General features: G+C 42.3%; 1 protein-coding gene across 1 annotated transcript; it reads left to right on the forward strand.

Annotated features, from left to right (window-relative positions):
* Positions 1–27,383, forward strand: UBE2J1 (ubiquitin conjugating enzyme E2 J1). Its single transcript, XM_048494499.1, has 8 exons — positions 1–401; positions 5,722–5,795; positions 8,482–8,613; positions 10,624–10,708; positions 11,222–11,327; positions 13,267–13,396; positions 21,136–21,270; positions 23,395–27,383. Exons 1-8 carry the CDS (start codon positions 371–373, stop codon positions 23,653–23,655), a joined length of 954 nt encoding a protein of 317 aa, XP_048350456.1. The 5' UTR covers positions 1–370; the 3' UTR covers positions 23,656–27,383.
* Positions 27,384–27,968: the final 585 nt, after the last annotated feature.

Consider the following 27,968-nt stretch of genomic DNA (forward strand, 5'->3'; position numbering starts at 1 on the left):
AGTAGGTGGGTGAGGAAAGGGAGAAAGGCGGCGGCTGCGGAGAGGGACAGAGACGACGACGACGACGACAACATTGCCAGGACTACTGTGCAAGGGGCGGGCAAGCCGAGGGCTGCTGCTGGCCGGCGGTGGCCTCCTCCTCCTCCTCTCCTCCTCCCCCGACAGCGAGATCGGAGAGCCACGTCAAGGGAGTTTCCAGGCTGCCTGAACCGGCGCGGATGGGGAGGCGCCGATCGCTTCCGACTCCCTCCTCTGGGCTCGCCGCTGCTGCTGCTGAGTGACGGATGCGGGTGGCCGAAAACATCTCTACGTGGCCTGACTTCAGCGGAGAGTCGCCCGGCCGGGGGGGTTGGACGCGAAGGGGCCCCCCATGGAGACTCGCTACAACCTCAAAAGCCCCGGTGAGTGCCTGAGGGACGAAGCGAGCGGGGGAGGCTTTCGGGCCTATTGTGGCCGCTCTCGGGCTGCTAGAGCGGGGTTCGCCGTCACGCCAGCCCGTGGTTTTGATGCACGTACAGGCCGGAACACCCCCCAGCGCCACCCCACCATGTCTGGGTTATCTCTCCTGTTGTTGCTAGAGGGAGCCGGGAGGCCTTCAGTGCCTCGGAAGGACGGGCTGCCCTGGCCCTGCTCTGCTGCGTTTCCTTCTTCGCCATAACTCCCCAAGGTGCTGACGAGGGCAGAAGGCGACCGCCGCTCGCTCACGGTCCAGCGGCTGAAGAGGCGGGGGGGGGGGGGGGGGGGAAGGCTACAATCCAGCCTCGGTCCAGGGCTCAGCACAGCTCATTTTCATTAAAAAAAATTAAAATAAATGATGGCTATTTTTGGACGTGTGTCTTTCCCTTCCCCCGTCACGCACGTACATGCATCTAACCATATAGATGCTTGCCAAGACAACTTGGCGCTTGAAGGGATACCTGTTATAATTAAGGATGGTCGTTTACGTAGTTGACATGACCAGGTCGGTATGTGAGTTGAGCGACTCCATTCCTCCCTCTTGGTTCGTGCTAAAGAAGTGTGCACACACTTCAAGTCGCTCCCTATTTAACATGCTAGAGCTGTGTGCTGTCAATAGCCGGTTGAACAGAAAATATGATTCATCCTGAGTTTGGTTGGCTTTGCTGAAGCACTTGTAAGATGGCTTCGATATCTGTCATCCATGCTGGAGTTCTTGGTAATGTAGAATTTGGACAGACTCAAGGTCTCAAATGCTGAACGTGAGGATTATTGCCCTGCAGAAGAGATGCCAAAGTTGTAATATTAGATGTCACCCTTCATTTGAACTTTCGATTTTCTGCCCTATAACTGTCACCCTTCACAAAGGGTGAGGGAATGCTGCCTAGGGTGGAGGGTGTATGAGGCTGAATTTAAAAAGACACTGGGGAAATGGAGATAAGAAGGACCAGTTGGGAAAGCCAAAGATCAGAAACAGATCAGATCATCAAGAGGCCACAGTTTAACATTCCATATTCTGCTTCTTCTGTGCAGCGCTTTTTATGCTACTTGAAGTGAACTTTGTTGAAAGTTATTTCTTCCTTGTCATTTTTTATCAGACTTCATGGTTCCTGATCCTGTGTGATTTTGTATGTTCTTTTATCCTGGGGAATCCAAATATGTATACTAAACTTTGCTTATTTTTAATTGAGGCCTGTTTTCTTTTTCCTGAGGAAACTTAGTTTATGGAGCTGTGCCAAATAAGTGGAATGCTTATGGCATAGCACATTGGGATAAATCCAAAGAACCAAAAGTGGAGCACCCCTCATGAAAGGAATCTTTCCTACCTCCCTTCTTCTATTGCAGCCCTTTGTGCTTCCTTGAGGTTGTGGGGTTTTTTGGTAAGGTGTGGGATGGAGTGCCCCTCCTTGTGCAAGGGGAAGTGCTCTTCAATTCATAGGAGTCAATTTCAATTTCAATAAGCCTTTATTGGCATACAGAACATACAATATAAATACAGTTAAAATTACTAGATAAAACTTCACACTGGATCATAAGTTCAGCTCGCAAACCTCAGCCAGAAACTTTGCCACTGCGAGACAACAGTCAAGGTCATTGCAGTTTAAGAGCATATTTACTTTATCAAGCTCTGTCAGGGTTTTCATAGAGTCAATGATTGGTACTAATAAGCTGGATCTTGGTTTCTGGTAAAGTGGGCAGTGGAGGAGAATGTGTGCAATGGAATCCAACTGCCCCTGGGCTGCAGGGGCAAAGCTCCTCTTATCGGCCTTTGGTAGACCCTTGAGTCTTCCTCTATGGAGCCGGGGATGGCATAATATTAAAGCTTCTAGCCAGCATGTACGGAAGCTCTCCCTATATATAGGGTTGGTAAGTGCCTGCGATATAGTAGGGCTGGAGTTTCCCCTGCACAAATGGAATTGCCACGTTCATTGGCGCAGCAGGATTTGTTGGCCAAGCTCTGCAGTTGTTGATCAATCCATTGCTGCAGTCAGCGCTCTTTGATGAGAGGGCAAATGTCTCAGTACTGGTTAGCATGTTCAAAGAGAGTCACTATCATAGCCCAATTCCAAGCAATCTTTGTTATAACTGTTGTGCACCATTTAGAGTGATGGAGTTCTCTCTCAAGGTGAGTTGCGTCCAGTGAGTTGTTGGAGCTTTGATGAGTGAATATGCAGCCAAAATTTTATGATGTTTAACCAGATAGTGGCCTCTTTACAAATAGCGTATCGGCCAGATTCTGTAGACATAGGACTGCATATGGGACGAGTTTGGCACGCCAAATCAATTCTATGCAGAAATTTAGAATGGATTGATCCTTAATGGCACTGTTAAGGTGTTAGCCAAATGGGCGCTCCATAAAGCAGTTGTGCTCTCACTGCTTGCTTCGTGAAAAAACTTGCAGAGCTGGGGGAATATATTGGTTGCCCCTAGAATGATAAAACCTCCTAGTGGCATTTGCGTTTGACTGGGCCCGAGCCAATATATATTTTTGATGAGTGGACCACGACAAGTTATTGCTAAACCAGAGTCCTAGATATTTGAAATTTTTAACTTGCTCAATGTAGTGGCCCTTTATCTTCCAGACTTGTTTTTTACTTCTTTTTCCAAAAACCAGGATCTTAGTTTTGTCATAATTCACCTGCAGATCATTTGTCTCACAAAAGTCAATGAATCCATGCAGGAGTCTTGTTAGACCCACACGAGAAAGGGATAATAGGGCTGCATCGTCCGCAAATAACAGGAGAGGGACATGCTTTGGGCTGATCTTAGGGCTGAAATTCATAGGAGTTTACATCCAACCTGTTGCTATTTTGATGATGATTCCTGTATTCTGGCTATGTCTGCTGTATGTCCTACTATTCTTGGGCACAGGTGGTGGTGGGGAACGCTGTACACCAATACAGCAGGGATGGAGGGAGAGGAAACTGCGCCTGAGGCACAACCTGCCCGTGTGCGCCCCTGTGCCCCGCCCCTGGGAGGGGGTTCTGGGGGCGATTCTCCCCCTTGCAGCTTCGCCACTGCAATACAGATACAGGAATTTGCTATGTATAGCTGAATGTTATGGTTTATTTTCATCAATAACAAACTGAATTCAATAAAATAGGTAGTATTTATTTGTAGTACAAAGGTTAACTTTATTCGGAGTAGCATAAAAAAAGAGAAAATTATTTTGAAGCACTGTTATGTGACTGTAGCTGAAATGATCTACCTTGTCATAGTATTAAGTGACTTTCCAGTATTCAGTATTCTGGAAATATCAAGTTTAATGTATTAGAATTTTGGCACCTGAATCTTCTCTGACTATCCACAGAAAATTTGAAATACTTAGATCTGACAACCTCTGTGATCTTACAAAGTAAGAGAAAACACACATGTTGTGGCAGTAGCTTTGAACCTAGTTGCTATTCACATGACTGAACAGGCAAGTTGTTTAAACAACAAAAGAGAGAGAGAGAGAGAGAGAGAGAGAGATTGGTTTAGGGTTGCCTGGAGAGGAAAAAAAGCCCTGCCCCTTTAGTAGAGGCTTAATGAATGATATTTACCAAATGATGTTACTTAACTCAATGCCATGAAATCTTCCATTGCCTGTTTCATCACATGAAGCCTCTGTTGAAGGACATTTTTTCTTCAGGTTGTTAGAAGCCCAGTTTCGTTTATTCATCCCTTTGAATGCTGGTTGGCTGAGAGCACACACATGATTTTCCCTCATGCACTCACACCTTTTTCTCTCCACAGCCTAAATAAGGCATATTTCAGCAATGCCATTTTATTCTGTTATTAAAATTTAATTTTGAATGTATTCCAGATGAAGGTTAAAACAATAATATTTTTATAGTTACCCAAATCTGTTTTCAGATAGTTGTGATTATTAGTTGTGATTATTTAGTATCTGTTCCATAGTTTTAGGTAGGCCATAAACATTTAATATTTTGTAGGAAATGAAGGGAAGGAAGTATGGTTAATCCAGTACGTGGCAGTGTCCCCTCGAGGCAAGACATTCTGCTTGAAGTGACTCTTTGGTGTTCACAATTTTTTTAATGAAAAGTAAATCTACTTCTCATCATCATTAAAAATACCCTTCTGCTCATCCAGAACTACTTTTGTTATTTAGTGGTAAACATGTTCTAATTGAGTGATTTAGTTTTGATTGCTTAGAATTCTTAATGCCATTTCAAATATTATGATATAAACTTATTTTATTAGAAATCCTGCTAGCAAATCAGTAGCACTTCATGTTCTTTAGAATGTGAACCTTATCTAAAATGCAGTAAAAACTGTGAATTTGAGAGGGCTATGTAAGGTGCTCCTCACAGGCCTCAGGACTGTTCAGACTCCCCATTCTTGTTGCAGGCCCTCACCTTCCCCTGAATTATTGAGAGGACCCTCAGAAACACTGTTTGATGTTATATGATGGTTACAATCAGAAAGTGGAATCGGCAATCCCTTTATATGCAGACATGCCTTAAATACATACACTGGCAGATAAATAAATACTGGCAGAGCCAGTAATAGACCCAGGCTCGATGGCAAACTACTCATGAAATTCCACAAAACTAATTTGAAAAAAGTTGTTTTCATGATCTCCATTTATTTATCTATACTTGTTCTGCGTGAATATTTTATGATTACGAATCTTTTTAGAATATAAATATTTTGCCCTAAAGGATCCTCCTTGACTCTGTTTACAGTATCAGTATTCTTCACCAGAAGGTCCCTTTGCCTCTACCTGAGGGAGTAGGCCCCCTCCCCATTGTAGATCCATGCCAACTGCTCCTGCCCCCCTAGTTGACTTGCTCTGCAATCTTTCCTGTAGCTGATCTCTTGACACTGTATGCTGGATATGTAACGTGCTTCTCATAATTTAAAAAAAATTCTGAGTACCTGTACATTTATTTTGAGAATAACTGGTTAAATGTAAATGTATTTGCTGAAACAACTCATAATTTCAAATTGCATGCATAGTTTGTGTCCAGTGTAGCAAACAAATGTATAATCATAGCTATAAATCCTTTTAATAATTGTTTTGGTGGTAAATTATTATTTGATCATCCATGTCATAGTGATGTCCATTGATGGCTACTCGCCAAGATGACTAAAGGGAACCTCCATGTACAGAGGCAGTAGACCTTTGAATACCATCAGGTAACATCAGGGGAAGATCTTAACTTCTGTGCCCTGTTGGCTGGCTATCATGTGGTACAGGATGTTGAACTAGATGGACCACATGTCTGAATTAATAGGCATCCCATACTTTTTCTTTTTCAGCTGTTAAACGGTTAATGAAAGAGGCTGCTGAACTTAAGGATCCAACAGACCATTATCATGCACAGCCCTTAGAGGTTAGTATGCATTTCCTGTTCCAGGTAGAACAAATGAGGCTACAGAATTTTGTACAAGTTTGCCTGCCTACACATAGATGTTCTTGTCATTTGTAGCCCAGATTTGGACTTTTCTTTGTAACCATTTAGGAACAAGATCTTCTGTTTTGCTTGAGTACCTTTTTATTTACAGAGTAATCCCAAACAGTCTTTCACACAGCTGTCTGTCTGAGCTCCCTTTTAAGGCAGCTGCTGTTTTGCTAACCCTCAACTTGGCTGAGTTCATTTAACACCTTTCTCCATGATAACCTCAGAGACAAACAATGTCTACTTATAGAACACTGAGAATCTGCTGAGACCTTTAATTTAGTAGATTTGGGTTGAATGGAAAGAATACAAACAACAGATATCTTGCAAAAGGCTTTACAAGGAGAGGCTTCTAATGTGAAATTAGTGACCCATTTTGGGAGCTGCTGAGAGCTCAATCAGTACTGAAATAACCATGACTTTTAGAAGGCTATGGTCATGCCTAATTTAGTTCCAAGTCACAATCTGGTCTGGGGAATCCATTTCTTAAGCTTCCTATTAATGATGTTTGCTCGCACATAATGACTGTTGACATAGTTTCAAAATGTTGGCCTGCAATAGAAGAGCTAGGTTCGAGTCCAGTACCACTTTAGAGTCCAACAAGATTTTTGGGCTACAAGCTTTCAAGAGTCAAAGTTCCCTTCATCAGATATCTAAGGAGCCAGTTTCCTTGAATCTAGATGTACCACATAAAAATACTTGTTCTCTTTCAGTGAGGCTCTGTCACCCAGGCTACTCAGGTCATGCCTCCTACTGTTCAGGCAGGGCTGTGCAAATTTTTGCTGGGCCCTTCCAGTTCTGATAGTCCTGCAGTTCAGTCAGGTCACTATTTAGGAGCTCCACTGTAGAAGAACTGTTTGGAAGGTTGAAAAGGTCCTTACCACAGTGATGGCTGACTCAGTCCAGCTCTTTATCTCCTTCTTCCATGGTGGCTTCCTCAGGGTCGTCAGCTGGAAAGAAGCAGAAGAAAGATTAAAAAGTCCACAAAGGACAAATTCCTTAGGACAGCTTCATTGGGCCTCAAGGAGACCACATTCCGGCCAGTTGTTCCACTACAGTGGAGCAACCTGAACCTGATTAAACTATTGGAAGCAGGATGCAGGATGATGTGTTCCATTTCCCATCCTCTCCCTTCGCCTATGTGAATGTTACCAGTTGACCTTCTAAGATTCATGTCAGTATTAGTCATTGGCATCAGGTTTGCTATCAACCAGATTTTGAAAGCATCTCTCAGACAGGTTTTTCAAATCTTGCTCCATAGCAAAGCCTAATAATTGTTAATTATGATAAAGGTTAGTGCTAGTAGAAACCTTCATTATGTTTAAGACCAGTGAGGAAATTCATGCTAGTGAAGGAAGCAGTGAAAGGCAGGGAATATGCATCTCCGAAACGTATCAGGCTCTACTGCTATCTGGTGTGAGTCTGGAGCTGTCCCATTCTCCAACTTTAGGGTTGCCTTTAGTTGGCAAGTGCCCCAGGATAGGGACTCAGAATAGAGGAAGAGGTTCCTCTTCACCCAATTCCCCCCGCCTCCCCCCCTCCCCGTTCTGCCATTCACTTATTCCCAGCTGCCTTGGAATGGGTCTGGCCGTTTCTCCCTGGCTGCTCCTACACACACCCTTTAAACAATTCTCAAGGGGAGGGCCAACCGTAGGATCAGTCAGTCATCCCTCCCTAGTCCAGCCCTGGGAAATGACAAGGCTGTGGACCAATGGATTCTTGCCTTGGAGTAGTTTGCTCACTGGCTCTTCCCCCAGGACAGCTGCCCTGCCCAACATCCTGTGAGAAGGTCAGTGGTGCTAAGCCTGCCATTGAGAGCTGGCTGGGCTCCTTCAAACTGGCCAGCTCCTGAGTAGAGTCTGCCAAAGGAGCTTGCAGTCTCCTGGAGTAAGAGCAGGGGTGGAGGTGTTGCCCCTGGACCAAAAGTAAAACTTCTCTGAGTGTGTTTATAGATAGTGCTGTGCATTGAGTAAGACAGGGAAAGAACCATTCTGCCATCTTTGCCTGCGAGCTTTCCCACTGGATTCAAATCTACTTTTTCTTCTGTGTTATTTTTTCTGTGTGTGTTGTGTACACATGTTACACATTATAACAATAAACAAATGCCTATGATATGTGTCTGTATAAATATTATTTAAGAAACATTTCACATTGTATCCAGTAATCTATTGTCAGAAAGTACCAATCATCATGGACTTTCCAGCTTTCCCCTCTTCTCATTAGCTCCTTTGGACCCCAGAAAAATTGCATTCTGGGGACATTAGACTTGTATGGCGTAAGAACCATGTGGGGCTGATGGACTGCAGTGAGGAGGATGAAGGGGGCAAAATTGACCTTCCTTGTTTCTTTTAGCAGTGCAGCTCCAATATGCAAGAAGGGATAAAGAGCAATTTTGTCCCCTTTCTCCTCCTTTCCTGCAACCAACTGATTTACATGGCCACTTTCCAAGAAGATCACGACTTTCCTGGATGCGGAAAGAACTGCTGGGCAAAGGAGATCTGAGATCCCTGCATATGTAGATTGCTGGTTACAGCTCCTCTGATTTTTGTCTTCCATCTATGTAGGTTTCAAATAGTTGGTTGTTACATCCTCTGCACATTGTTCATTTATATTTTTCTAGGACAACCTTTTTGAGTGGCACTTTACTGTCAGGGGTCCTCCAGATTCAGATTTTGATGGAGGTGTTTACCACGGTCGAATAGTATTACCACCAGAATATCCTATGAAACCACCAAGCATTATTCTCTTAACGGTAAGAATGTTTAGCAGCCCTCTCTAAGTGTGACTACTTGATCCGATTACCATTAAAAGTTTTTGTTACTCTAAACAATCTGTAGAAGACTATCTGAGAAAATCAAAACCTGCAGTTTGGCTAATAGGAATTTCAACTTCAGCCTTTATAGTGGAACATAACAACATAACAACATAAGAAAGAGCCTGCTGGATCAGACCAGAGTCCATCTAGTCCAGCACTCTGCTACTCGCAGTGGCCCACCAGATGCCTTTGGGAGCTCACATGCAGGATGTGAAAGCAATGGCCTGCTGCTGCTGCTGCCCCCGAGCACCTGGAGTACAGGAAGTGTTGATTTCTAGGAGATTTTATTTTACAGCTAAAAGTTAAATTATTTGAGTTGGAAACATGGTTGTTTAAGAAGAAAAATTGTGTTAATTCTAAGATTTGGGGGCGGTTGTGTATTACAGATTCCTGAAAATTCATGGAACACCTGAACATATTTATCACAGTTCAGGTCTTTTTTCTTATTTGTATTAAAAGAACTTTATCAGCTACGTTTTTAGAAATTAATTTCTGTTAAGACAGGACTACAGTAGGGTTTTTAAAAATTATTATTTGTTTATTCATTGTATTGTAGGACATGTGTTGTAGGACATGTGTAGGATCAAGAATTATATAGGACAAAAGTAAAGTACAGTTTTTCTTTATTGGAGGGCTTCTGGGCCTGATTGTATTCAGGTATGAGCAATAATGGTGTTAATCTGTTTAACTTACTATTTTGGGTCAGCATCTTACTGTGACATAGGGCACCATAACATTCTTGCTAGTTGTGCACTGCAGGTTTTTTGTGTGTGCTTTTAATATTATCTTCAAGCGGACTAACTGTTGTTCAGTTTTGGTCTTTGTGGGGATCCTCTATGTAAAAAGGACATATTTAGTCCATACAGAGTGAACTGGTTTGTGAAGATACATCTTCAAAGGCAAATTGCACCAGAGCAGAGGTGTACCAGGGCCAAATGGTGCCCGGAGGCAAAAACCCCTCCAGGCCCCCCCTGCATTACACGTGAATAATTGTGACTTGCTCGCAAGTAAGCCACGCTTACTCGCGAGTTGGGTTCCAGCCCCTCTTCACTCCCTAGAAGCTTTTAGGCAGGGAGGAGGAGCTGAGCAGCCCCTCTTCGCTGCCTAGAAGGTGGATAGCGAGTTTCCCTCGCACCCAGCTTATGGGCAGGGAGGAGAAGCTGAGCCGCCCCTATTTGCTGCCTAGAATCTGGGGAGCGAGTTTCCCTTGTGCCCCTGCTTCTAGGCAGGCAGGAGGAGCCGTGGCAGGGGCTCCCAGTCCTGCCCTCCCCAGCCAAGGAAAGCAGAACTGGGAGACCTGGCGGCCTGCTCAGCTTTGTGCCTCTAGCCACAGGCAAGAAGCTGAGCTGGCTCCCAGGGCTCCCAATCCTTCTCTCCACAGCTGGGGAAGGCAGTACTGGGAGCTCCATCGGTAGCTCCATTTGGTCACCCCCCCATGACCAAAAGGCGTGCACTTGGGGACATAAGGTACCCCATGTCCCTAGGGCCGTACCCCACTGCATCAGAGCTTTTTGTTTCAGCTACTTCTTTAAGCGACTGTTCAGGGAAACTTTGATTGTAGTATCAGCATTCATGAGGGGACTCATGTCATTTGAGTATGACTGATCATTCCTATTGTTTTCAACTTTTATTTTCAGTAACATTCAACTGTATTGTTAACTTTTTAAATGTAACATTTCTGGTAATGTGTTTATTCTTTCATTAGTCTTTGATCATAATAAATAAATCATGTTGAGTGAACCATACTTTGACATTAGCCTGCACTGATTATATACAAAGCATTATGCAACTGTACAGTATAATATTCTGTGCAATCTGCTTATACTGTAAGAAATCACTTTTTCAAATAAGTCTTCATTCTCTGATTGAAACTTAACTTGAGAATAACATTTGTTGTTGTTTTTTTAAATGTTGATCTTCTTTCTCTCCTCCCTGTACCCATCTAAGGCCAATGGCAGGTTTGAGGTGGGAAAGAAAATTTGTTTAAGCATCTCAGGACATCATCCTGAAACATGGCAACCGTCATGGAGCAGTAAGTATTGGCTACTGTTGCACACTGGCAGTGATGTAGGTATAGATTTTTTATGGGGTGGGTTCAGTGACTGAGGGCTTTCCGGCTATTCCATTTGTCCAGCATATTTCAATATTATCCAGTGGGGACTGAGCGTAATGCTGAGAGGCTTGCAGGATGATGTGTAGTAAATATTGTGGGACAGGTAATGGGAGGGGTTTGAACCCGAGGAACCCCCCCCCCCCTTATCTATGTCCCTGTCCACTGGGCTGCCAGCAAAGGCCTGGGTACATAGTAAAGGTATAGACTGCTGTACTACAGTTTAAAGCTAATACTTCCTTGTAATTCACATATGTATGCATTGGTTATTAAAGACAGGAACAGCTAAACTTTACACTTCGTGTGTGTGTGTGTGTGTGTGTGTGTGTGTGTGTGTGTGTGTGTGTGAATTGTCCTATATTCTTTAGTTCAGCATTTTAGTGAGGAATTTTGGTCTTTTAATTATGAGTCTTCATATTTCTTTTTCAACTACAGTAAGGACAGCTTTGCTAGCCATTATTGGATTTATGCCAACCAAAGGGGAGGGAGCCATAGGATCGCTGGACTACACACCTGAGGAACGAAAAGCGCTTGCTAAAAAGTAAGGGTTTCCTTTTAGTTTTAAATAACACCTGATGTTGAAGCTTGACTCAGACAACACATTCCTTTGTTGTTTTTTGAATAATCAGCTCAATTTTTAGGCCTGTTCCTGTTTAGAGACTAATTGTCCCATTCTAACCTTTCTAAGTTCACTGAAGTCACTGGGCTTATAGGATGTGACTCTGCTTAAGGTGGTGCTATTAGTATGTTCGAGCATTATTCTGAAACACAGTCTTAAAGAGTACTCTTTTCCCATGACTGCAACCATTCCTGAGTATTTGCCATCGATAGCTGAAATCACAGGGCTTGGAATTTTTTTAACCAAGTAACCATCCCTCTTTTTATAGAATGTGTTATGGCTTATAAAAAATCCTGTCCAACTATGTAGTCATTGTGTCACCACAGTACAAGATCTCTGTGCACTGTGAACCAGAGATGTTGCAGATGGCTCCAGAATCACACAAAGTTATATGTTTTTCCTGCTTGCTACCATGCACTATTTCCATGTGTGTTTTCTTGTTTTGCTACCTTTTTTCCAAGGTTCCACTCCCTGGCATACCCTGTCTCAGGGAAAGATGACAGTGTGGTCTGTGCTCTGCAGTGGAAGTTACTGCAACATTTTTTCACAACCAAAGATAGTTCCGATATTATCTTTTTTCATTAGAGAATCTTATTTAAGCACCACTTTAATCAAAACCATTATTGCCTACGCTGTTAAACATAGACCTTTGGAAAAAGAGCATTTATATTGCCCCAGACGTCTATTAGCAAGACTTGCCTTTTTGTAAAGTTGCACCCGCCAGTTTCCCATTCCTGCCGCAGGAAACAAAATGGCAGGCGCAACTTCATAAAAGGCAAGTCTTGCTAATAGCCATCCGGGACAAAATAAATGCTCTTTCTTCAAATGCCTATGTTTAACAGCGCAGGCAGTAATGGTTTTGACAGAAATGATGCTTTAATTAATTAATCAATCAATCAATCAATCAATCAATCAATCAATCAATCAATTAATTAATTACATTTATATACCGCCCTCCCCCGAAGGGCTCAGATTCTCTAATGTGAAAAGATTCTCTAATGTGAAAAGAGAATCGTAATGCGGGGAGGTAGTCACTAGGACTCCACAGCGCATTTAAGCACACGGAAGGTCCAGGACGGTGTGGCGAATTAACTCATTTGTCATCTTTGCCTGAGACGTAACATAGTATACAACAGCACCTCTAATTTCTGTTTTGTCTTCAGCATTAGCTCTCCAAGATGCCAGTGTAGGGCCATCCCAGTGACTGCCTTGCTTATTCATTCATTCATCTCCTGAAGATATCAAAATACAACTACCAAAATGTCCAGCTGTCTGGAACAACCTAAATCTGTTTTCATGCTTATTCTGACAACTGCATTGGATATTGTATAAATTGGTGTTATGTTTGTCTTTTTGTCATTGAAATACTTTATTTAATTTTCCTTTGACATTTATCCAGTTGGTGAAATGTTCTATTTCTCTACCTTTCCATAATGGTCAAAATATGTGGGTTGTTTGTATTTGCTGCCTGAAGACAGTTAATGAATCAGGCAATTCTGTGCGTTCTTGCTAGGAATGAGGTCCATTGAACAGCAAGCAGCTTCTCAGTTAACATGCATACTGGCTGTACATATTGTACCTTGTAGGGGGAAAAGAAAATAATTTTAACTGATGGAAAGTTAGAATATGATGTTGTGGATCGGAAATGCTCTTTAGCAAAGTATTTAGTCGTTTGTGGATTTGTACACTTACTACCAATACTCTATTGTCAACCAAGCACTTATGGAAGCTTGCAGCAGGCACAGCAATTGCACTGTTACGTATTGCTTCACAAACCTAAGATTCACTGTGAATGAATGCTGAAGATTTTGAATGTCCTTGCAGGCCCACTTAAATTATATATGCTTCCATTTACTATTAGGTCTCAGGACTTCTACTGTGAAGGATGTGGATCACTTATGAAGGAAGCACTCTTGCCTCTGACTTCAGGAAGTGCCTCAAGTCAGGCAGATAAAGAGGCCAAGGAACTTGCCAGACAAATTAGTTTCAAGGTAGAGTAACTGATGTTTTCTTCTTCCAAGGTGCCATCCTAAGTGGACTTGTACCCTTCTAAGTCCACTGAAATCTGTGAGCTCAGAGAGGCATAACTCTGCCTAGGGTGGATTGTTTGTGAGTAATGTCAGGAGCTGAAGGTATAACAGCTGCATGGCAAAACCCTTGATTGCCTTAATGGACTGCTGAAGGACTAACTACAGTCACCTGTTAGCAGTCAGCCAAAGGGAATGACTAAGCATGATTGCATCAGCTATATATATGAGTCATGTGACCTTTGACTGTACTAGCCATAGGCTAATTAATGTATCATAGTGTATATAAGTAAGCTAACTCAGTTAAGCATGTTCCTTGCTGGGGACAGGACCAAAGCCGAAGGCTCTGTCCGTTTAAACTGTATATATTGTATCAATGCCAATACATCCTTTCTTTGCGTGAACTCCCTGGCTCCAGTGGTTATTGCCGCACTCTGTGTATGCTCAGTTGCGCCTACGCTGTCAACTCGTGTCAGGTTATGGGCCCAGTTGCCGCAAGGCGTCGTACAACCCACTGGTGAGTAACATTGCCTAGTGGGCGGAGCGAAGAGTGTGGTGAAGTCATCGATCGGTCCTACTCATGGGCTGCTGTTTGAAAGGCTCAATGAGTCCAATTACATCCTCATGGGCGGAGAAAATGAAATGCCTACTCCTCATCCGGGAAGGACTCTGGAGAAAGCTGCTCAAGAAAGCTCCAGATATAGACGATGATGATGAGGTAGAGGCTGATAGAGAAAGCTCAGAGCAGCCATTAAGTTCTAGCAGTGGAAAACAGCCAATTTGGTGAATTCCCTGCTGAGGAGTAAAACAACAGCCTTTGGGGTGCGTTGGACTTCCCTGAAAAGAGTTGTAACCAGAGGACAACAATGGCGGGCTCCAAAGCTGATTCTGGTGCGTGAGACTCTTTAATCTCAAGTTGCATGAAGGCAATGTGATTTCCCCATCTGGGCAAACAAAATGAGAGCACTCTTTGCAGATTTGTCCGACAGAGTGGGTTTGGCACTTTTGGATAATAATCTGCAAGCTTTAATTTTGCTCTCTCTTCTCTTGGCAATAACAATGGGACCCATTAGTGGATGGCTTTACAAAGTGTGCCAGTGAGGATGATTTAACATTGGACTCTCGCGGTCCGGGAGGCTTTTGGAATGGAAGGGGCAAAGGGATTTACTGTGCCTACCCTCAGCCTCCAGTGAACAACAGCATCAGCAAGGACCGAGGGTGACAAGTCGGCAGAGGCAAATGCTGTTCGGGTGAGATGTTACACCTGTGGAGCAAATCCAACCACCCTAGCGAGGAATTGCCAGCCCGAGAGGCTTTTACAGCGACTCTAGATGGCCAGCAACAGAAGCTGTGCAGAGGACCCGGGGAAAGGAAGCGCCTTTCTGGTGCAACGCACTAATCCAAGCACCGAAATTCACGTGGCTTTTTTGGACAATTCGGGTCTACAGAACATATAGTAACCTTGCAGAAGGGCAAGTTCGGCTGCAGAAGAAGAGGACACCGGATATTGAGAGGTGACTCTTGCTGACAGCTCTGCAGCTGTTGTACAGTCCCAAGGAGAAGTGTTTTGCTACAAGCTATGGGGATTACCCTGCAGAACGTGTTACACATACCCGCGTATGGCGCATAATCTATTAAAGCGTGTCCAGGTTGGCACTGGATGGGTATGTGTATGTACTTTTACTGGGACAGAGAGGGTGCTCCATAGCCAGGGATGGGGACATTGTGGCACAGGGTGTATTAAGTAACAGACTTTATAAATTGACTGTGGACAGTAACACCACTCGTGACCTGTGATGTTCCAACTACTGTGGTGTGGGGTAAATGACCCACTGCACTCCAGCTAATTGTGTGCAACAACTTCCACAGGAAATGTGTGGGCATGTGAGCTTCAAAGTACTCAAAACAAACAGCAATACAAATGTGTGGTGTGCAATTTGCACAAATGTGTGATTGTTTTCTAGAGTGCAAAGTGTGTTTTGAGTGGGAAAGTGAAAACGCGATCCAGTAGCAAGTATCAAAAGCCCAAAGGGTAACTAAGGACCTCTTTTCTCGGCTTTGGTGCACTGGCGATACTAGCACAATCGTATGGTGTTTCGCATCGGGGAGTTATAGCCAAATATGTGTTTGTAATTGTGGATCGATGCCACCGCACGCTTTCACTTTCTCTTATTTCTTAAAAAAAAGAAAGAGTGAAGCCTTCCATGTGTTTAAATTATGGCATACAAGGATCTGTAAAACAATTTGGATGTGATGTGAAAACAATCCAGATTGATGATGGTGCCGGAGAATTTCTAAGTAACCAATTTACTGAGTGGCTAAACAAACGAGGAATAGATAGACCTTGAGTGCGTCTAATGCCTATGTGCATTCTGAAAAATGGTTTAGCAGAGAGAAAGATTGCGTGTACTTGGAAACAAATGGTGTGCTGTGCCATAAGCTAGACGCAGGATGCAAAGGGATAGTCTCTGGGCGGAGGCATGGGCTTACTGTAATGCGTATGTCATGAACAGATTATTCAGTGAAGCACTCCAGTGACATCTCCGTATAGGAAGCTGTATGGTAAGGCACCTAAGTTAGACCCTTCACCTTCATACTTTTGGTTCCCATATGCCAAATGTTCTGGTGCCTCCACACAGAAAAGAAAAACGCAATGAGGTGCACTCCACAAAGGCTTCCAGTTTGTGGGTGTCCAAGTGGAAATATGAAGGCTTTTCAAGGTTCCTATTACCAAATGGTCAGGTACTATTTTCCAGAAGTGCTGAGTTTGAGAAGCATTCTGGTTGGTCCCGCTGCATAAAGCAATTCTTAGGACTCCCTGCTTTCTAAGCAAAGAAAAGTCCATCTGTCATTCTGCCATATGCTGATAAACATATTGAGAGAGAAGGGAGACAAAGAACTGGAAAGTGAAAGTTCTTCTTGAGGTAGAGTGTGAAAGACACAAGTCTAGTGTTCCTGTTAAAGCTGAATCAGACTCAGAAAGTGCGATAAGGAGAAAGAACCAATTCCCAAAAGGTCTGCATCGTGTGACTAAAGGGAAAACCACCCCAGAGGTTTGGGTATGACACACAACTTACAAAATGAAAAACCGAAGAGAATGGAGCGTTGAATGTTTTTTTTGGCTAAACAGATAATACTCGATGAATGGTCTGAACCAAACAATTATCAAGAGGTTTTGCACAGGGATGAAGTTGAGCAAAAGCCGCATGGTTTGAAGGCTATGAACCTCAGAGTTCAAATCTTTAATCGACCTTATGATGTTTTCACTGAGGTTCATATGCCAAAAGCGGAAGAACTCTTGTTAGCGGACTCCAGATGGGTCTATAAAAAAGAAAGCTTTTAGCCCGAATGGTGAAACGCTTTTTTAAAGCCAGATTAGTAGCTATTAGAGGTTTTCAAACAAAATTTTCCTGAGGACTTTGCACTCGAAAAAAGAGCCTATGCTGCTACAGCTAGGTATGAATCCATCAGGTTGTGTTTTTCTGGCTATTGCTGAACAAGCAGGGGGGTATGTCTCCAAGCAACTAGATGTGTGTACCGCTTCTACCTGAATGCAAAGGTGGATGAGGAGATATAGTGATGAGACTTCACCACCTGGTTAAGCAGAGTGTAAAAACAAATAAGGTTTGGTTACTTCGAAACGTGCTCTTTATGGTTTTAAAACAATCAGCACATATGTGGAGAAACCATTTAGATGACCTGTTGGTGAAAGAGGGTTTTCAAAGTTGTGCCAATTGCGATTCCTGTGTCTATAAAACAGGAAATCAGGTGCTGAAAGCTTCACGTTCCTTAGTAGTGTGGGTCGATGACATCATAATCCTAACAGAAACCGGAAAAGGAACTGAACAAAGTGTTTTGTAGGACTTTTAAATGCAAACTTACATTAAAGTGCGCTGATCTAGGTGAAATAAAATCCTACCTAAGTATGGAATTGTGGCCTACCAAAACTGGCTGAGGGTTTATTACTGCACCAAGAAGGTAAAAATAAAAGAGCTTCCTTGGAGAGAACACAAATGGTTAACTCGCTCAGCAAGCAAACTCCCATGGTAGTAGGTTTCCAAGAACTAGACAGGACACAAGAATGTGATGACTCCGGTCTCTACAGAAGTGTAATCGGGTCTCTTTGCAGTATATTGCTTTCCATTAGCAGCAGACCAGATATTTCACATGCTGTCAACGCATTTACTCAGTAGAGCGATGCCAACAACCAACTGAAACAGACTGGACTGGGGTAAAAAGGGTACTCGAAATACCTTAATGCAACCATGTCTAAAGGTTTACTACTGCTGTGTCCGCATCTCAAACTACCAACTTTATTGCTGGATATATGCAGATAGCAGTTTTGCCAATTAAGAGAACAAGAGCTCTGTATGTCTTATTACCGGGTAATGTGATAACCTACTGGCAGGTGTACCCATTTTATGGGCATCATTTTAAGCTAAAAAACTAGTAGCACAAAAGCAGCTGTGAGGTCGAATACAGCGCTGTGAATAGTTGTGCTTTTAGACATGCAATGGGTGTCTGAATTAGCTAAAGACTTAGGTCTCAAGGTACCAAAACCAAGCATATTATTCAATGACTCACAAAGTTGTATACAGTCTCTTAAAGGCGAATCTGTTAAGACCAGAACAAAGTATATAGGAGTACGCTATCAAAACATCAGACAGATGATTCAAACAGGACTCATAGAGGCAAGCTTCCTACCTTCACAGGACAATAAGGCAGACATCCTGACCAAGCCATTAACCTCTATAAAACATGAAAGAGGCGCAGAGTTGTTGGGTATAACTGATGCATCTCTGAAATAAGTCAGCCACGGGCCACTCCCCACTTACCTTGTCTGAGTGCAACCCCGCAGCGACCCCTTGTAGAAAAGCCTCCGTGGCTTTTGACAACGGAGACATTTGTTCCCCACTCATTTTCCATTCAGGAAATAGCGCGGGGTTCCACATCACGAGTCAAAGAGGCAATCGAGCGTTCTGATTGGCTGGCACGTGTGTGCATCATTTACACGTGGGAGTTGCAGCCAGCCGAAGGCGGGGCTCCATTTTGATTGGCTGACCCGAAAAGTTCGTTTGGATAAGCTGAACGCATTGTTTTAAGACGTCTGCACATGCTGACGACACTACCTGTTGCAAATTGCTTGGGCAGAAAAATGAAAGTAAATATCAGTTTCGGTTTACACCGCCGACAACCCTGTGCTCAGCAGCACTTTGCCAAGCTGCAAAACAGTGGAACCCGAGCAAAAAAGAGCAAAAAAAGAGCAATGTTGGCACGTCTTGTTGTGCACACGTCTCAATTTCCGAGCACTTTCTGACGGGAATACCCTCCCTAAACAAAATGGCGGTTCCTGTTTCCTGATTGGCCGGAAGCTGCGCGTCAGAGCGAATCAGCCGCGCGTAAACAGCCGAGGTTCCCCACCCCCCTGCGGCACCTGCGGGGGTTTTGAAAATGTTGCTCTTTTCAGAGAACCTAATTTGCCGCGCGACAAGGAGGTGGGAGAGCAGCAAATTAAGGGCAGCTGCGCAGTGGGCGCTGGTGACGTGGGGAACGTCCATCCTCCTCGTGTCTTTTAAAGAGGTGACCCCGCGGCTTATGGTGAGTGGGGAGTGGCCCCACGTGATGGAATGTAAGGCATACACTGAATTGATATATGTGTAAATGTAACTGTTAATGTGATAAACAAAAATGTGATGTAGGTTTGCCAAGCATCTGGGAAGGGGTGTCAGGAGCTGAAGGTATAACAGCTGCATGGCAAAACCCTTGATTGCCTTAATGGACTGCTGAAGGACTAACTACAGTCACCTGTTAGCAGTCAGCCAAAGGGAATGACTAAGCATGATTGCATCAGCTATATATATGAGTCATGTGACCTTTGACTGTACTAGCCATAGGCTAATTAATGTATCATAGTGTATATAAGTAAGCTAACTCAGTTAAGCATGTTCCTTGCTGGGGACAGGACCAAAGCCGAAGGCTCTGTCCGTTTAAACTGTATATATTGTATCAATGCCAATACATCCTTTCTTTGCGTGAACTCCCTGGCTCCAGTGGTTATTGCCGCACTCTGTGTATGCTCAGTTGCGCCTACGCTGTCAACTCGTGTACCTAGCATACCTAGGCCAAGAAATGTCACAGCAGGAAGATGAGACCAGTATAGACTGAGAAACCATGAAAGCCTATAACTTTGACATTAATTGGCCCTACTCTGCTTACTGCTTGGCTGGGACCAAGCACTGTTTGTTTTCCCCTTTCAATTGTTTTAAAATAAAAGGCAGAATGGGTAAAATTTATGCATAGGGCAGAAATAAAATATATTTTGAGATGTTAATTGTAATTTTTGCTTATAAGTTAAGAGAAAGTGAGTATGCAGATTTTTAACATCTGCCCTGACAGCAAAAAGTTTCTGGTTATGGCTGGTGATAAGATTAAGAGCCTCATCCAAACCTGGATGTGGCACTGGTGCGTCACTGCCCCACCACCTGCATTAGAGCTTTCTGGCAGCGTAGGGAGCTTGGAAAAGCCCCAACCCCGCCTCCCCTCCCCCACTGCCAGAAAGCCCCGTAGAATTTAAAGGACGTATGACACCGAAAGGGGGGTGTATGTCTGAGGGCTGGTGCGCTGCGCAACCAGCCCTAAAATCCAGGATCAACTCCCTTACCCCCATGCTGGCATTTGAGTAGACCACCTGTGCAGCCCTGCCGCAGCCCAAACTTATCTGTTTTGTGGTGGTGGGGCTGTGGGACGTGCAGCTGCCAGCGCGTCTGGCCCCTCTGCTGGGGTAAGTGCTCCGGGGAGGGCAAATGCGCTAGCATGAGGTTGCACAGCTTCCAGGGGCCCTTTCAGCTCTCCTGCCCTTTCTTTTCATGTTGGTAAATGTATGCATTCTCTCTGAATATAGTTTTATAAATAACCATCATGCCTGTTTCTAAAGGATATAAAATAACTGTGGGGTTGTTCCAAATGTAATGTTTTCATTATGTTTTTATCAACCAGAATGATTTAAGCAGAGCCTGTGTGCTCTAGAGCTTCATATATAAAAGGGTTTTTCATTCCTTTTTATATGAAAGAAATCCTCCCATGATGTGTACAGAATTTTTCTTTCCCTAGAAGAGAATGAGAAACAGTTGAGCCCATGGGACTCACCCTTCTGGTGGAGTCTCTGGATCGCACCTAGAATTACGTCAATCCTGTCCAATTTTTGAGGTGTGCTGTATTTTTGGGTTTTTTTAAATTTTTGGTATCACTCCAGCTAAACTAAAAAAAGGGAAAGTTTGTTGCCACCAGTATAAAGATGACGATAATACATGTTGATTACAGTATGACTGATCTGTCAATTAATTGCTTTACTGTGAGTCACCAACCATTGCATTAATAAATTACTTACTTGTAAGGTATATTATCATGACTTCATCTTGAAGTATTCTAAATGATTATCCTGTATTTTGATTTCTTTTATGAAAAATTGTAGAAGCTTGAATCTTGATTTTTATTTTATTTTAATGTAATTGCTACGGTGATACAATAAGGATTGTTTGTGCAATCTGGAAACTAGAAATCCTATACAACTCTGACAGTTTCAGAAACACTTGTTCTCAAAACAATGTTATACCCTAAAGGCAGTGCCCATTCCTGTTAATGAAGACTGAATACATTGTTTTAATAATGAGAAGTATTACATAATACATCTTTTTGCGATTTAGGCTGAAGTAAATTCATCTAGAAAATCCACCACTGAATCTGCAGATTCATCTGAATTGAGACAATTGATCAGTCCCCCTCAAGCCCAGCAACAAAGTACAACTCCAGCATTCCAGGATACACCCTCCAGTGAAGCGGTGGGTACTGAATAAAGATGTATGAAGGCTGGGTTTTGAAAAATTAAATTGACACTGCATGGACACTTTCTCACACCCACATTTTACAGCTTATTGGTTCTTCAAGAGAACGACAGCTATGATATCCAAGTTTCAAGCATTCTTTAGTTGGCAAGGTTGGCATTTTTCTCAACTGAGGGCACACCTCTGCCCTGAAAGCCATACCTTTTTGGATCTACATGTGGTTCTTACAGAGGATTGGAGCGGGGCAGGGAGGGGGTTGCAGCCTTTGCTGCATTTGCTGTTGCTCCAAATGTAAGAGTCTTACGTAAACTGGAAAATACAATCCTTGATATTTAGTGATATGCAGCAGTTGTTTTATTTAATATGCTTCTTGTTCCTTTTTGACTACACAAAGGGCAAAAATTAATTCTGAGCATTTTAAATAATTGTTTGCTTAATTATGCCATTTACACATTACTATTGCCAGGGATAGTGCTTATATAACCCTTCTACTTTGGAAGTGACTGACACCTAGTATAGGGCTGGGCAGCTGCTGCTGTGACTGCTCTAGCTGCAATCTAAATTCGCTGATAAATTGTAGACAAATCCCAGTTAAGCTTTCTGTGTGAGTGTAGGTTTGCTTTTCGTATGTGTTCAAGGGACTGCAGATTGGTTAAATCATATAAAATCATATCAGACCATCTGTTGCTCACTGAAGAGCATTTTCCAGCTATTTGGGAATACAGACATAATATTATGTATCTTTCCTCAATAATTGCCTGTGTGGGCAAGATTGTTATTAAGCCACATGATTTTACTTTTAGGTTCTTTTCAAACTGCCCTTATAATCCAGTTGAGCAGCGGGTTGCTAATGGATTTTTAGTGTCAATTCAAACACAACCAGTTTGGCTCCCAGCTGCTAACAGATTTTTTTTATCTGATCAGACAAAGCTGCTTGTGTCCTGTTGGCATTGAGGGCGCTGCCATTTTTTATGAAAACTGCTTCCAACCGTTTTCAGTTCTTCCTTGAGCCTCTGAATTGCTCCAGTGTGCTGTTTGAACAATCTGGGGAGCTATTTTTCCCCCGCTCTTTTTCTGCACTGTGTTCTTTTTCAGCTTTTAAAAAATGTTTTAAGATTTGTGCCATAGCATGATTGCACTATAGCTGTTTTAACAGGTCAGAATGCTTTAGAGACACATCATAGGTGAATTGAAGGGAGCTGTATGAATGCCCATCTCTGCAAAGGCGTAGCTAGGGAAAATGGAGCCCGGTGCAAAATTGGAGTTTTGCTGGGGGGGGGGGGGCAAGTTCGTTTGTGTTTTTTGTATTTTTTAGTTTTCAGTTTTCGGCCTCCAGGGGGCGTTGTTTTTAGTCTAGCAGCATCAAAATTTCAGGGTATCTTTAGGAGACTCTCCTGATGATAGCTCCCAGGTTTGGTGAAGTTTGGTTAAGGGGGTCCAAAGTTATGGACCCTCAAAAGGGTAGTCCCATCTACTATTAGCTCCCATTGGAAACAATGGGAGATGGGGGCACCCCCTCTGGAGGTCCATAACTTTGGACCCCCCAAACCAAACTTCACCAAACCTGGTTGGATCCAATCCAGAGTCTTCTGTGAACTAGGATTGCCAGGTTCCCCCGGACACTGGTGAATGATGGGGGGTAGGATTGCAAGATCCATGTTGGGAAACCCCTGGAGATTTGGGGATGTAGTCCACAGAGGATGGGGACCTCTTTGGGGGACAATGTTATAGTGTCCATCCTCCAAAGCATCTATTTTGTCCAGAGGGACTGATCTCTGTTGTCTGGAGATGAGCTGTAATGCTGGGGGAATCACTGTGTTCCACCTGGAGTCTGCCATCCCTCAAAGGAACATTCACTTTCTCAGACATGTTCTATTGCTTTCTATGCAAAGTCCAAGATATCAGTGTTAAAACTTAAGCACCCAGATTATATCAGGAACTGTGTTTTCTTGAACTGCTGTTCATGCCAGCACTGAGCTGTTGCTTGCAGTTTTCTGAAAAACAAGTTCACAAACACATTTCTTTGCTTTTATTTTCTGGCAAACAATGAGCTTGCCAAGCAGTATTGTGATGTATTATACTTTGTGTTCCATTGTATTAAAACCATTTTTTCTTTTCCAGTCTGACAATCAGACTAATTCAGCCACTTCCAGTCAAGAGCATACCCAAACGGTGTCAAGTACTACGTCCATGAGCCCTCGCCAGCGACGTGCCCAACAGAGAAGGGTGCCATCTTCAACCAACTTCAATCAGGTCCAGCAGCCGAGAGTGAACACAAGCCACGTCGGATCGAACATGCTGATTGTTCTCCTTGTTTTAGCATTAGCGGCTCTTATATTCAGGCGAATATATCTAGCTAATGATTATATATTTGAGTTATGAGTTTATCTTGCTCTTCAGTGACTTGAATGCTTCATTAAAACATTTTGTCAGAAATGTCTTGAGGACTGTTTACATAACATTACGTTTTGTATTTGCTTACTTTAAGTCTGAATGTTAATGTACCATGAGGCACATTAATTTCTGTCCAGAAAGCACACCTCAATATTGGTGTGACTGTGAGCTGTAAGTATATCTATACGAATTAAGCAGATCAGGTAGAGAATTATTTGTGGAACCTGCTTCTGCAACAGCAGGGGACTGAAAGTATCATTTGTGAGCTTTGGTGGATAGTTTTAATTGATAGATATAAAATTATGGTGGTATGCTAACAAGAGAAGGAAGTGAATGCTTATTCATGAAAAGTTGTATTATAAAAGTTTGCTTGAGGACTTCTTAAATTGAAATGCAAATATGTTTGCATAGCAAGTATTCTTAAATTTATCAGAAAGGAGAACTTGTTAATATTTTGTAATTGGTTTTATTTCCTAGACAATAAATTCATTTAAAAATCCTTTAAATGGTAGGGATTTTATCTTCAGTGAAGAAGAGGGGCCAGAACATTGCCTGCTTTCTTTTTTCCTCGTAGCTTTTGGTTGTTCTGCAGTTAGACAGGATGATCTTTTACAAGATTTGAATGTTGTTTTCAAATTTTCAATTGTGTGTATTTTTTTAATTTGAAGGATCTGGAAATAGTTATGTGATATCTTCTTGGAGGTTAATGACTACAATGTATTCCAAAAATATACGTAATATTTTGAATTGAGAGATTCCTGTGCCCATATTTTTTTAAAAAAAGCTAAAAGCAGTTTTACAGTCCCATGAGCTAAGCTATGTGGTTGTTGTTTTTTGATAAATCTTTTTTTCCCATTGACAGAAATTAATAAAGTAAAAAAAAAAACCCGGAATCTTATTGTTACACAATGATAAAGACTAAGAGCAGAAACCAAATTAGATATATAACATTATATGAAAATGTTAAAACAGTTATCAATATTGGCTATTTTTGATATAAATTCTACTAGTTCAAAAGAGATTAATAAAGAACATTAATAATTGATTATAATTCTAAATTTCTAGAGTTTTTCTCACAAAATATAAATCATATAGGTCAGTTATAATCATCTTACTTAATGTATTTATCCATTTGTCTATCCCCCTTTAATCCATTTTCAATATAATATATCATTAAAATTATTGATAATTTACTCGCATCATTTCAGCAATATTCTTCATATTTCACCATTATACTTTTTGGGGGGAGGTATAATATGCATAATATGTTTTCCATTTGTCTTGTAATACTTGATTGGTCTCTTATTCACAGAGTTTATTAATTTTGCCATTGCTGAATCTTCCACTACTTTATTTTCCCAAATTTTTTGGCAAAAGGATTCTTCTACTTTCCATTTTGTTGCAAATACTCTGGTGGCTGTTGTCAAATATCAGATCATTTTTTCTGGAATATTTTTGGTAACATGCCTAATCATAGTCTAGGTGTCCATAACAAACAACCGTTTTTGTGTTTTTTCCTGTATTTCTGCATGAATATTTTCCTAAAATTGTTTAACTTTTCTGCACATGCACCACATGGTAAAAAGAGCCATCTGCTTCTTTATATTTCGAGCATTTTACCTTATAGTTCTTGTACATATTCTCGATATCCTTTGGGGTGATGTATCACTGATAAAACATCTTGTGCCAACTTTCTCTTAACATTTGGCTGGTTGTTTTTAATAAGGTTGTTATAGCTGTCCATAAAATCAGCCATTGCCACAGAGCAAATTTGATATTTATTTCAATAACAGCAAGTGAGTTGATAAGGAAAGGACTCTGAGATTTTAAGATAGCTCCCTTTCAACTATTCTTCCTTGCCAGCAGGTGGATCCTGACACTCCATGTTCCTGGTAATCTATTGAATTAAGTGATTAAACTTTCAACACTGTGATCTACTTTGGAATTGTAATGAAGGGTTTATCTGCTCTACTGTAGCATTACTGGAATGTGTCAGAATAAGTGTAGATTGTCACTCTTTAAAACTATCCAGGATACAAAATGAGTGAAATTATTGATATGTAAAGGAGAAAACTTGTGCACTTGTTGTGCACTTATTGCTGCCATGTGGCTAGTTGCCTGGCTCTGGGGCTTTCCCCTCAGTTTCCTCTTCTGAAGGAGCCTCTTGCTATGAAGCTTCCTCCATTTTGGCCACGGGCCACTTTCTCCTGCGTTTAAGTGCAATCTCCCTCTGGGGAAGGCAACCCTTGGCCATGTCCTTGGAGGTGGGGGTGGTCTATTGAAAATTCAAGAGATTTAACTGGTCAGTTGAATTTTTGACCAACTAGCAGTTTGAAAAAACAAACAAATAGTAGTGTGGCTGGAGAAGCAGGTGGATAGGTGGGGAAAAACAAGGAATAGCAACAAAACCTGGAAAAAAGAGTAACTAATTGTTTAGCTTCATTATGAAAGTGAAGCAACCGGCAATGTCACGTTTTTACCTGCATGAAAGCCATGTGGCTTCTTCGATCTGCCATGGAGTGGCTTCGGAAGAGGTGAAAAACATTGCATAATGGAAAATCTGTGGCGAAGGGAAGGTCTACCTGCAGTGAGGCAGAATGCAAGTGGGTAAATGGCCTGTGTTTAGATAGAAAACTGTTATCTCACTGTAGTTATGGGGGGAAATGTTTGGGGAGGGGTCAAATTTATTTTGGTTTTCTTTGTTCTAATCCCTTGTCACTTCCTTTCTTCTCCTTCAAGCTGCCCTGTACATGGGACTTATTTTCCAGCATGAAAAAGCACTTGCATGTTTGTTATGCATGGGCATTATTTGACCACAGGTTATGGAGTAGATTGTGTTCTTACTTTATTTTAGAACTTGTTAGCAAACAAAAACCGAGAATTTGATGAACTCAAAATATGGCTGTAGACTTTGAAACCTCCACAGCAATTGGTTGTAAGAGTTCTGGCTGAATTCACCAAAATAAGATCCTTAGCTTTTAGCTCAGTTACTAAGATGTAACTGAATATTTTTGGACACTCCAGCAGCTCAGAAGCTAAACATACTGTTGACATTGTTACTTAAAAACCATGTAGGTAGGAAAGGGTTCAGCAGACAGTAGTACTGTTAAAGCATTAGTTAATCGTTAGGACTGTGTGGTTAATATGTGAGTGTTTAGATATATATGTGTGCTTAAGAAATAAGCAGAAATAAACACAGCAGATATTAGACACACTAAAATATATCTCCAAATTTGCAGAGGTCTCCACTTGTCCAGCATATTTCAATATTATCCAGTGGGGACTGAGAGACTTGCAGGATGATGTGAAGAGGGGTAAATATTGTGGGTCCAAGACTTGCAAGGTCTTACTCCTAAGCTCATAATTTCTAGTTTTGGAAAAACGGGAGGGCCTTGTATTGAAAGTGGCATATGTCATAATTTTACACATTTGATCTATCCTGCAAGTAAATATATAAATCCTACTTTTTCAAAAAGCTGTGCGTGGGGCAGAGAAGTTCAACATTAGCAAGTGTCTTAACAAGAAAATAATAACCTCAACAAACACACTTATTCAAATCTCCTTAAATTGTCTTATTGTGCACAACATTCTGTGTTTGAGCAGCGCTAACTTTTATATCCGGATTGAGGCTTGGAACTCTGTAAGATCGCTAAAAAAGTATGTTTAATGTTGGTTTTACCAGTTTAATAAACATGGCCCTTTACCTCACATCTTGAGATCCTGTGTGTGCAAGACATATATAAGTATCTGAGAACTATAGTGTAGTGTATAAGCCAACACTGACCTGGGAGGTTCTTATGCAGTCTCACAAAGTAGCTTCAGGCAAGCCACCACTCTCTGACAATGCAATCCTGAGTGGGGTGGGGGGGGGGGAGCGAAAGGACTCTGGAAGCATGTGATCCCTGTGCCGGCATAGATGTCACCTCATGCCAGCATAAGTGGCATTTATGCTGGTGCAGGGGCATTTACTCTGGTGTTAGGATATCATGCAGCTACACAACACCCGGGTGCTGAGACAGCCAGGGTGCCAGTGCTCCTCCATTGCAGGAACCCATGCCACTGGGGGCATTCCCAAGGGTAGATCTGTCTCACCCTGAGCCATTTCAGCCTGGAAATGCCCCTTTTTGCCAGGATCTACTTCCATCTGCAAAAATTGGGCCGTATAGGGGGCTTGAAGTGTGGTCAAAGATATTTCCCTATTTTCTTGCTTGCTGCAGCGCCATAATCCTTTTTGGAGGCAACGGGATTGTGTAGTGGATGGTTGCTGCCTGTCTATCTTTCTCTTAGGAGTGGGCTGCCTG

This window comes from Sphaerodactylus townsendi, linkage group LG01 (genome assembly GCF_021028975.2).
Source record: "Sphaerodactylus townsendi isolate TG3544 linkage group LG01, MPM_Stown_v2.3, whole genome shotgun sequence".
In the NCBI taxonomy this organism is placed as follows: domain Eukaryota; kingdom Metazoa; phylum Chordata; class Lepidosauria; order Squamata; family Sphaerodactylidae; genus Sphaerodactylus; species Sphaerodactylus townsendi.

What these genes read in the sequence shown, in the direction of transcription:
- UBE2J1 (XM_048494499.1), top strand. Translation starts at nt 371, where the DNA reads ATGGAGACTCGCTACAACCTCAAAAGCCCCG. An exon ending in ATCATGCACAGCCCTTAGAG is followed by an intron (nt 5,796 to 8,481) that starts GTTAGTATGCAT and finishes ATATTTTTCTAG; the next exon opens with GACAACCTTTTTGAGTGGCA. An exon ending in ATACACCCTCCAGTGAAGCG is followed by an intron (nt 21,271 to 23,394) that starts GTGGGTACTGAA and finishes TTTCTTTTCCAG; the next exon opens with TCTGACAATCAGACTAATTC.